Source organism: Scyliorhinus canicula, chromosome 12, assembly GCF_902713615.1.
Source record: "Scyliorhinus canicula chromosome 12, sScyCan1.1, whole genome shotgun sequence".
Classification (NCBI taxonomy): domain Eukaryota; kingdom Metazoa; phylum Chordata; class Chondrichthyes; order Carcharhiniformes; family Scyliorhinidae; genus Scyliorhinus; species Scyliorhinus canicula.
Window position 1 is genome coordinate 62,522,527 of NC_052157.1, and position 11,370 is coordinate 62,533,896.

At 49.2% G+C, this 11,370-nt stretch overlaps 1 protein-coding gene across 1 annotated transcript; it reads left to right on the forward strand.

The window, feature by feature from the left end:
- The first annotated feature begins 1,077 nt into the window (after positions 1 to 1,077).
- Positions 1,078 to 10,637, forward strand: LOC119974636 (interferon-inducible GTPase 5-like). Its single transcript, XM_038813700.1, has 2 exons — positions 1,078 to 1,216; positions 8,180 to 10,637. The coding sequence occupies exons 1-2, from the start codon at positions 1,175 to 1,177 to the stop codon at positions 9,356 to 9,358; spliced, it is 1,221 nt and encodes a 406-aa protein (XP_038669628.1). The 5' UTR covers positions 1,078 to 1,174; the 3' UTR covers positions 9,359 to 10,637.
- The last annotated feature ends 733 nt before the right edge of the window (positions 10,638 to 11,370 follow it).

The following is an 11,370-nucleotide window of genomic DNA, read 5'->3' on the forward strand; positions in this document are numbered from 1 at the left end:
CTCTGACAGTGTAGCGCTCCCTCAGTACTGACGCTCTGACAGTGTAGCACGCCCTCAGTACTGACCCTCTGACAGTGTAGCGCTCTCTCACTACTGACCCTCTGACAGTGCAGCACTCTCTCAGCACTGACCCTCTGACAGTGCAGCGTTATTTCAGTATTGACCCTCTGACAGTGTGGCACTCCTTCAGTACATTTGTAAAATAAATTTAGTGTAAAGAATTTAAGGGGCAATTGTGCCCCTTAATCCACTGAACCTGCACATCTTTGTGTTGTGGGGGCGAAACCCACTTAAATACGGGGAGAATGTTCAAACTCCACACGGTCAGTGACCCAGAGCCGGGATTGAACCTGGGACCTCGGCGCTGTTTGGCAGCAGTGCTAACCACTGTGCCACCATGCTGCCCACTCCCTCAGCACTGACCCTTCGACAAGGTTGCACTCCCTCAGCACTGACCCTCTGACAGTGCAGCGCTCACTTAATACTGACCCTCTGACAGTGTGGCACTCCCTTAGTACTGACCCTCTGACAGGGCAGCACTCCCTCAATACTGACCCTTCGACGGTGCAGCACTTCCTCATTGCTGAACCCTGGTGTTGTTCTCAGGTACCTGGAATAGGAGTATGGATCCACAGCCTCATTCCTCAGGGGACTGAATTCTCCCCCCTTCCTTCCTGACGACCATTTAGCCATCACGGCCGGGGAGGGTGACCATCTCCAATGATCATCGTAACATCTATGTGGATGTAATGTTTGTTGGCTGGTTTTTGTGCCTTACCCATCCCAGTGGTTGCTCCTTTCCTCCACATTCACTCAGCTTTGCTTTGATGGGTCGGGGGCCAATTTCCTTGTGAGGAGGACGATGTGTTTGAAGGAACTGGGCTGCACCTTTTCCAAATTGACATGTTTGCTCCTATCATTTGGTCAGAAGAGTTCATCTCGTTAAAGCTGTGGGAGCAGTCAATTGACAGGGTCATATGATTGGATGGTTAGTTTAGATTGTTGACCTGGGTAAGTGGATCATGTGAGGAAGCTTTTCCTGGGTCAGAAATGGCTTTTCAGCCAACAGGGCCTCACTGCAGAATAGAAAATGGTGGAAACTTCCAAAAGGAAAGATAGTATCCACGTCGAGCAGAAACGGTGGAAGTGAGCGAGTGAAAAATAAATCGAGTCAATGTGTGAGCTTGATGACCTGTTCATCAGAACTGGTAAAAAGGTTAGAAATGGAACAGTTTGAGAGCGAGCAGGAAATGGCGGCAGAAGAACAAAAAGGAAGATTTGTGATTGGTGGGGTGGTGGAAGAGGTTAAGGGACACAGAAGTGTCATGGGTGTGGGGTCATGGGATTTGGCTTTGGGTAAGTAAATAGTTGGGTAAGTAAATGAGTCAAGAGGAAGTGTGAAGGGCAGAGTTTACTAACGGGGTATCCGCAAGCGAAACTGTCTCAGAAGGCCAAACAGGGGCTAGAGATTAGTCAGAAATTTGTTCCTTTGTCACATTACAAGCTCCAGGTCTCCCTCAAGTCCTGGAACTTATTTGAGTCCAGAAGGCTGCAAATAAATAAGTGTCTGATTGAAAGATGAAGTACTGTTTGCTTCCTTGAGCTTGTGATTCTGTTTCATTGGAATGGTAGGCAGAGGCCCTAGCAAGAGAGAGAATTAAAATGGCGGGTGATTGCTGTTTGGAATGGCAACAGTTTTGTGAGCTGGAAGAAAATCTTCATCCGCCTTGTCCCTTCATCATAGCCCTCCCCCTCATTTAGTATTTTTGATGCTTTTGTGGAGCGTGTGGAGTCCAATACTCTTGAAGCAATGTTTCCTTTGTGTTTTGGGATTTTTGAATTGTTATGATAAGCAACCTCTTGTCCTTCCTTACTTCCACTAAAGAGATCAGGGGGACTCTGAATGACTGTGACCCCTGTCAGCTCGGAGTACTAGGCCAAACTCGTTGTGAATGTTTCATTGGGATAACCCGGCCAAGATGGAGAAGGCCATTTGCACCCTTTGCCCCTGTGCTGGCTTGTTTTCAAAGAACTATTTGATTAGTCGATTAGGTGGATGCAGGAAGGATGATCCCAATGGCAGGGGTGTCCAGAACCCGGGAATCGGCGGGGGGCGAGAATCGCGCCGGTCGGATTCTCTGGCCCGCGATGGGCCGAAGTCCCGCCGCTGATGGGCCGTTCCCGCCGACGGGAATCAGAGTACCTCTTGGGGGGGGGGGGGGGGGGGGGGGGGTGGGTGCTCTGACCCCGGGGGGGTGCCCCCACGGTGGCCTGGCCCGCGATCGGGCCTGTGCCGCGGGGGCACTCTTTTTTTTTTTTCTCCGCCGCCGCCACGGCCTCCACCACGGCGGAGGCAGAAGAGACACCCTCCACCGCGCATGCGCCGGAGTGATGTCATCGGCCGCTGACGCTTCGGCGCATGCGTGGACTCGCGCCGGCCGGTGAAGGCCTTTCGGCCAACCATGGCGCCAAAGGCCGTTGGCGCCGGTCGGCAGAGCGGGAGCCACTCCGCGCGGGCCTAGCCCCTAAAGGTGTGGAGAATTCCACACCTACCCTGCCGGGTAGGGAAGAATCCCCGCCCAGGAGTCACAGTCTGACAATATGGGGTCGGCCGTTTAGCACTGAGATAAGGGAAACTTCCTTCACCCAGAGTGGTAGGCCTGTGCAATCTGTTACCGCAGGAAGTGGTTGAGGCTAAACATTGTCAGTGGAATTCTCCATTCGTGAGACTTGACGCCGGGGCAGGATTCATGGACTTCCACAACAGCAAACCTGGTGGCACACTTGGACCAATTGAGCGACTATTAAAGGGCTAGCACTGGTGCCACGTGGAGCAAATCGATTCCAATGAGAAACGGTGCCGGATTCGCTGGGTCCGTGATTGACACATGGGAGGCTGACGAGCTGCAGTCGCATATACATACTACACTCCCCGCGCACACCATCCCAGCCAACAAGATGGCACTGGGGCACGCCTATCCTGCTGATAGGTTGGCTGTGACAGAGGGTACCTGGGTAGCAGCCTGGGGGGACATCTATACGATCTATGGCCCTATGTTCACAGTTGGCAGTCAGCGGCGAGCGCGGCTGCCTTGTCGGCAGCGGCAATGGTGTTTCGTGCCCATCCACCCTGACCCCACAGCCCACCTCCTGGCCACCCTCCCCACCCCCCCCCCCCCCCCCCGGTCTTTGCAGAAACCCCTCGGCCAGCAGCACAAAGTCACCAAACTATGACGATGTTGGACACTTTCCTGACCCCCCCCTCGCTCCCTCAGTAGCAGGATGTGAGGAGGGGGACAGTAGAGAGGTTTGGGTAGTTATTAATTTATTGTGAGGTTTCTGTTTGTTCTTACTCTTGCGTTGGTTTGTGTTTAATGTTTATCCAAACACCTTAACAAAAATATATATATTTAAAATTAATAAGTCAAGCTGCTGCTGTACAGAACCTCAGTTAGGCCACACTTGGTATATAGTGTTCAATTCTGGTTGCCACACTACCAGAAGGATGTGGAAGCTTTTGAAGAGGGTACAGAAAGAGATTTACCACGATGTTACCTGGTCTGGAGGGCATTAGCGGGCATTAGCTATGAGAGGTGGATGAACCCGGATTGTTTTCACTGGAACAATGGAAGTTGAGGGTTGACGTGATAGAAGTCTACAAACTTATGAGGGATGTGGACAGAGTGGATAGTCAAAAGCTTTTTCCCAGGGTGGAAGAGTCAATTACTAGGGGGCATGGGTTTAAGGTGTGAGGGGCAAAGTTTTGAGGAGATGTGCAAGGGACAATTTTTACACAGAGGGTATTGGGTGCCTGGAACTCGCTGCCAGAGGAGGTGATGGAAACAGGTACAATAGTGGCGCTTAAGGGGCTTCTTGACAAATACATGAATAGGATGGGAATAGAGGGACATGGACCCCGGGCAGCATGGTTGGCACATGCTGGGAAGGCTGAAGGGCTTGTTCCTGTACCGTACTTTTCTTTGTTTGAAGGGCCAAATGGCCTCCTTCTGTTTCTAGTCCCGCTCTCCAACTCCTTGCTCTTCCCCACTAGCCCTGTATACCCTCCCTGAAATCCTCGCTGATGGTGCTGTGTTGATTCTTTGATGTGCAATATGGTTCATGTTAGTTGGAACTGGAACCTGACCCAGAAAACGGATTTGAAATCTAGCGGGGGGGTTGCTGGTGACATTGGGTGCCTCTGTGTATTAAATCTATAGATTCAATTAACTTTGCAAAGCACTGTATTGATATATTACTCAGGCTATTGAGCAGCTTTACACAATTAATTTGACTTGAAATGTTATTGATTGTCGGACACGTTCTGCTCAGTCATTCAGGTTACTGGCTTGACTGAAAGGATAATTCTTCAGTGGGAAAAATCTGACTCTTCTGAATGACAATCTAGATTGTTGAGTGGGAAGAATGTGGGGCTCATTCCTGCTGTGGGGGTTGGGAGGGGGGGTTGGAAGCGTGGAACTCACACACATGGTGGTGGAGGGGCGCACGGAAAGAATATGGGGCCTGCTCCTGCTGTTTGGGTGGGGGGGGGGGGGAGAGAATGTGGAACCTGCTCGCGGTGGTTGAGGGGAGAGAATGTGGGACCTGCCTCCGCTGTTTGTCTGTGGGGTTGAGGAGAATGTGTGACTCGCTCCCACTGTTTGGGTGGGTGGGTGAGGGGGTGGGCGAGAATATGTGACTTGCTCACACTGGTTGGGTGGAGGGGGCGAGGGAGAGGGAAAAGGTGTGACTACCTCCCACTGTTGTTTGGTCAGGGGGGAGGATCGGAATGTGAGATCCGCTCCCGCTGTTTTGGGGGGGGGGGGGGGGGGGGGATAAGGGGAAAATGTGGGACCCGCTCCCACTGTTTGGGTGGGTGTGGTGGCAGGGGGTAAAGAGAATATGGGATTCGCTCCTGCTGTTTGGAGGGGTTCGGTGGGACTCACTTCCACTGTTTGGGTGGGAGGGAGTATGTGGGATTCGCTCCTGTTGGGTTAATGGGAGGGAGGTCCAATTCCGATTTGGGGGGCAGCATCATAACCCAGGGAACTGATTGACAATGGCATCGTGTAGAAATATCCACTAATCTGATCAGGATCAGCTTCGTCTGAAGTTGGTTTTGTGCCTAATACCACTCGTTAAGTTTTGAATTACATCACCTGTGCTATGAACTTGGGAGTAAATGCTGATGCGAGTTTTGGTACAGTAATGTGATTGAGCAAATGCTCGAGTGTTCCATTAGCATTGGAATATCTATCCTTCAAGTTTATTCAGGGTAATGAAAGCACATTATTTTGTTTTTTGTGATAAGTGGTTCAAGTTATAAAACTAGGCAAAGAAACCAGATGCAAAGAAGCCAGGTTCGATTCCCGGCTGGGTCACTGTCTGTGTGGAGTCTGCACGCCCTCCCCCTGTGTGCGTGGGTTTCCTCCGGGTGTTCCGGTTTCCTCCCACAGTCCAAAGATGTGCGGGTTAGGTGGATTGGCCATGCTAAATTGCCCGTAGTGTCCTAATAAAAGTAAGGTTAAGGGGGGGGTTGTTGGGTTACGGGTATAGGGTGGATACGTGGGTTTGAGTAGGGTGATCATGGCTCGGCACAACATTGAGGGCCGAAGGGCCTGTTCTGTGCTGTACTGTTCTATCTATGTTTGATATCGGAACATAAAAGGTAGGAGCAGGTGTTCACCATTCGGCCCTTCAAGCCTGCTCCCCCACATCCTTTGATCACCTTCGCCCAAGAACTATATCCAACTCCGTGAAAACAGACAATGTTTTGGCCTTGACTGCTTTCTGTAGAAGCAAATTCCACGGGTTGACCACTCTCCTCTTCTCTGTCCTAAATGGTCTACCCATATTCTGAGACTGTGATCCATGGTTCTGGACTCTCTCTGCATCCTTCCTGCGACTACCTGTTGGAACTTTATAGGTTTCCATGAGATTCCTCCTCATTCTTCTGAACTCCAGCGAATATAATCCTAACTGACTCAATCTCACCTCATATATCAGTCCCTCCATCCCAGTGGTAACCTTCACTGCTCTCGCCATAGAGCAAGAACATCCTTCCTCGGATAAGGAGACCAAAGCTGTACTCAGTATTCCAGGTATGGCCTCAACAAGGCCCTGTATAATTGCAGCAAGATATCACTGCTCCTGTACTCGAATCATCTCGCAATGAAGGCCAGCATACCATTTGCCTTTGTTTGCAGGTGCAGCAAGTAAATAAGAAGGCAAATAGAATTTTGTCCTTCATTGCTAGAAGGATGGAGTTTTAAAACAGGGAGGTTATATTGCAGCTGTGTAGGGTTCTGGTGAGGCCACACAAAGAACAGTACAGGACAGGAACAGGCCCTGCGGCCCTCCAAACCTGTACCGGGCACGATACCACCCTTTGCCATAACCCTCAGCACTTCCTAGTGCAGTATCTCTATATACCCATCCTATCCATGTATTTGTCAAATGCCTTTTGAACGCTGCTAATGTATCTGCTTCCACAACCTCCCCTGGCAACGCGTTCCAGGCACTCGCCACCCTCTGTGTATTTTTTTTTAAAAAACCAGCCCATCCCCTCTAAACTTTGACCCATGACCTTAAACCTCTGCCCCCCTGGTGACTGATCCTTCCACCCTGGGAAAGAGTGCCTGCCCATCCACTCCATCCATGCCCCTCATACCTGAAGTACTGTGTACAGTTTTAGTCCCAAGGATGTGCTGGCACTGGACGGTGTACAGAGGAGGTTTTTCAGGTTGATTATGGAGTTGAGAGGATTGGCTTATGAGGAGAGACTAAGTAGACTGGGACTATACTCATTGGAATTTAGAACAATGAGGAAGGGATCTTATAGAAACATATACATTTATGATGGGAATAGCTAGGATAGAAGCAGGAAGGTTGTTTCCACTGGTGGGTGAAACTAGAACTAGAGGGCAGCACGGTAGCATAGTGGTTAGCACTGTGACTTCACAGGGCCAGAGTCACAGGTTCGATTCCCTGCTGGGTCACTGTCTGTGCCGAGTCTGCATGTTCTCCCCGTGACTGCGTGGGTTTCCTCCAGGCATTCCGGTTTCCTCCCACAATCTAAAGACATGCAGGTTAGGTGGATTGGCTGGCCATGCTAAATTGTCCTTCCTGTCCAAAAAGGTTAGGAGGGGTTATTGGGTTAGGGGGATAGGGTGGAAGTGAGGGCTTAAGTGGGTCGGTGCAGACTCGATGGGCCGAATGGCCTCCTTCTGCACTGTATGTACTATGAATGTGGGACTTTCTCCCCGTGTTGTTTGGTTGGTTACGGGGCGGAGGCTGTGGGGGCGGGGGCTGTGGAATGTGAGACTCGCTCCCACTATTGTGGGTGGTGGAGGAGGGAGAATATGGGACCCGTTCCACTGTTTAGGTGGGGTTGGGGGGGGTGGATAGAGTGTGGGACTGGCTCCTGTTGTTTGGGTGGAGGGGAGAATGTGGCTCCCACTATTGTGACTTGTGACTTCATTATTGGTGGGAAGGTCAGCTCGTAAAGAGGTCCCTGTCACTATTCCATGGAGGGTACTTTGTTGAAATAGGAATTGGGTGCAGCCAAGAGCATCATCAAATGAAAGGTCACCTTGAGCCATTTGTTTGCACCTTCAGCAGAAATGCAGTGGAGTAGCTTGAGGGTTGTCCACTTTGGACTTCCAAAGAATGAACAGCTAGAAACCATGGAGTCTTGGAGTTGACATAAAAAACATGAGCCGGCCGCGGTGCAGGGAAATCAAAGGCCAATCGAATTCTGAGGCATTTGAGAGGGGAAAAAAGGAGGAAGATGCTGGGCGAAGGGGAGAAGGCCGGGAAAGAAACCAGGTGAATTGCCCAGAGGGACGGGTTGAATGGCCTCCTTTGTCCTGCAGAGATTTCTGAAATTGTTGTCTTCCATCAAGTAGGTGTGGAAGCAAAAGGATAAAATCATGCTTCATCTGTACCAAGTTGACTTCTAACTCAACTCACCGAGTATCCTGTCATTTGGGAGGTGATTGCAGTCACCGGGTGAGGTAACCAGTTGGCCGTTTAGGCTTGTCCCTTTTTCCACAGTATTTTTCTGTTGGGCTTTGTGGGTCTGGGAATGGAAGGGAGCTCATCAGTGTCTATATTCACTTTGCTCTTCATCAGGTTTTGACTTCCTGTTTTGTTTTTTTTCTCCCCCCACCCTCCCCCTCAGCTAATGAGCATGGAATTGGAAGTTGAAGGAATTCTGGGAAGATTTTCAGACGCCATGAGTGGTGGCGGGCTCTCCGAAATGGCACCTTTGGTGAAAGCTGAGCGGCGGCGCTTTGAATGCATGGCAGTTCACGTGGCAGTCATTGGGACTTCGAGGGTGGGGAAGTCTGCGTTCATTAATTCAGCGCTGGGTTTCAAGAATGGCGAAGACGGTGCTGCCCCAACCGGCTCGGCCCAGCAGGTGGAGAAGCCAGTATCTTATGGCCGCCCGGGAGACCCCAGCTGCGTATTCTGGGAGCTGCCAAACATCGAGGTGGCCGGATTCTCGCCAGGGGGCTACCTGAGGGCACTGGAGGTCGACAGGTACGTCGGCTTCTTCGTCCTGTCATCGGGCCGCTTTTCGCAGGAGGCTGCGGGCATTGCCAATGAGCTCCGGCGGAGGGGTAAGCAGCTCTACTTTGTCCGCACCAAGATTGACTTGGACACGCATGGCTACAAGAACAAGGAGTTTGCCGAGGATGTCCTGCACCTGGTCACTGTGGACCGCTTTGCCCACTTGGACATTGAATACGCCACCGCGCGTTTCTTCTACGTCTCCTGCCTTGATGCTGGGAGGTTTGACTTTATAGCGTGCATTCAGGCTCTGCAGAAGAATTCCTCACCCCCGCTCCAGAAACATGCCCTGTTGCTATCCCTTCATCATCTGGCCAACAAGCTGGAGCTGAAGAGCTCCCTGAAGGAGTTGATTCCGCTGTCGGCGGTCTACAGCTGCGTCATCGACCCAGTCCCGGTCGAACGGTTGCCTTACGGGGTGAATGTCAACTTTCTGTGCAATGAGATCCGATTTTACCGAACCATGCTCGGGCTGGACTACAAAGCCTTGAGCAGGAGCGCCAGGTCCATTGGCCGGCCTACCTTCATCCTCTCGGACGAGATCCAGACCAGGATGGCGAAGGAGCTGACTGAGAAGTCCGTCTCAGAGGAGCTGCTGAGATGGACGGAGAAGAACGTGCTGGTTTCCCCCAACAATGCAAAGTGGATACCGCTGCTTGAGACCCTGCCAGGTGGGAAGCTGTCCGGAGCTTCCACCATCCGCTTGTTGGATGCCATGCTGGAGCAGTTCATGGATGATGCCTACCGGATTCAGAGGAAGATGGTGGACGTAGTGAGGGATGACTAATGTTTCCTGGAGGCCCAACAATCTAACGACATCAGTACGAATGGAGAAGGGAGGGGAAGCCTCAACTGCAGTATCAAACACCAACATTGGTGTCCTATCCCATGGACTTAATTCCCTAGCCTTTCCCATCATCATCTTATGGTGTAACCTCATTGCAGAGACATTCCATGCTTTGCCAGTCCAGATTGCTCATGTACAATGGAGAAAAAGTCTAAAAGTGTTATCTGTTTCATCCCAAGACACTTGCTTGTTGCGATAACTACTAAAATATGATTGGCATGGAGATTAAATTCGACTTGGTAGTAAGGCATGGTCATAGAACCAAAAGTGAATTATTATATGCAAGACTCATATTTCACTGCAACTGGGCTACTGTGCTGGCTGGATATGTGTTGTTTTGTCGAGACATGTAACTGTAACCTCAATGCAACATAGCGAATGACCCTTCATTGTTTGAATGTGTAACATGATCCAGAAGTCGGGTTTTTTTGTTTTGTGGTTATACCTCTGCTTTATGTCCAGCATTTCAACATCCTTTCCCAATTCATTAAAAGTAATAATAGCTCTTACTGGTAGATAATGTAACGGCAAAGACCATTCTTAAAATCGGCCAATGGCCACCTTTGGAAACCCCAGTATGAACTGATTTGAGAATGGCTATCGCTCTTTAAATGAGTGAATGTGAGATTTTGGCAAAAACCTGTGGTTGGAGATGTCTCTTCAATTTTTTTTTTTGTGTTGAATTAAACCCATTGGACAATTGTCACATGTATGTGGGCAGAGGGAGTTGGTGGGTGAATACACCAGCAAAATTAGATTTGAAACGGGAATCCTGAGGGTGGACAAGACTTCACACCAACGCAGGGGACTATTTCTTGTCCAAGTTATGGCTGAGTTGCCACTTTATTTCGAGTATTTTCCCCAAAGGGATGTTAAGATCCACATGGCAGAGACCATGCCCAATTGGTAATTGAATTCTCCACGGTTATTTATTACATAATATTTCAGAATTTAAATGATTTATATACAGGGACTGTTGTCAGACTTTCCTCGATGGCTTTTGTGTGAAGCAGTTTTGTTGACTGCCTATTTTTTAAAATGGTTTCAACATTCAGTGGACAAATACAAGTTTTGTATCCAGCAGTTATCAGCTTTTCACTTTGTCCTGTTCAAAAGTCTCCTGTAACTATTGTTTCCATAAATGCCTTGTATGTGGGTCATCAAAGGCTGTTTTGTATTGGTGTTCGTTTATTAAAATTGAATCATTTGTTATGCTGCATCTCATGGTGATGGTTGTCATTGATTATATTTTCTGACCTGTATTGTTCTGTTAACTGTGCAGTGTTATGGGCCATGGTTTAGAGAACTCCAAAGTGTATCGTGGAGTTCACCTGACCCACAACTTTTAATAGATTGTGGTATGGGGAGCACACGGCCCACTCTACAGATGTGGTACAGCAGAAATGGAAAAGTATTTTTTAAAGCAAAACAATGTTTATTCTGTGAACTCAAGTTAACCTTTTAAAAACATACAGTGAACATCTTGGCCACCATCAATTCAAATACAACCCCCAAAGAATACAACGCTAAGGAATCCTTAATAACTTCCCAAACAACATCCAGAAAAGACACCTTTTAACAGAAGCACATTAGGTTTACATTCACTACCGAAAACATTTATAATTCTGAATTCGCCAAATGATCAAGAGATGGTCTTTTCATGGCAGAGAGATCAACAGTACACCTGCTCTGTCTGGCTTCAGCTCCAACACCGAAAACAAAACTAAAACACACCCTGCAGAAAACAGCCTAAAAAGAAAGTAAAAAGCTGACAGACAGCCCAGCTCTACCCACACTCTGTCATCACTGATAAACACTCATTTCTTAAAGGTACTCTCACATACAGCATTACGTACTCACAAATGTTTCCCCACCCCTGGGTAACTTGAAACCAATTTGCAGTGCAGAAGTTGGCTTTCCTGTCTGTACTGGCTGAGATTCTGAACTTTGTT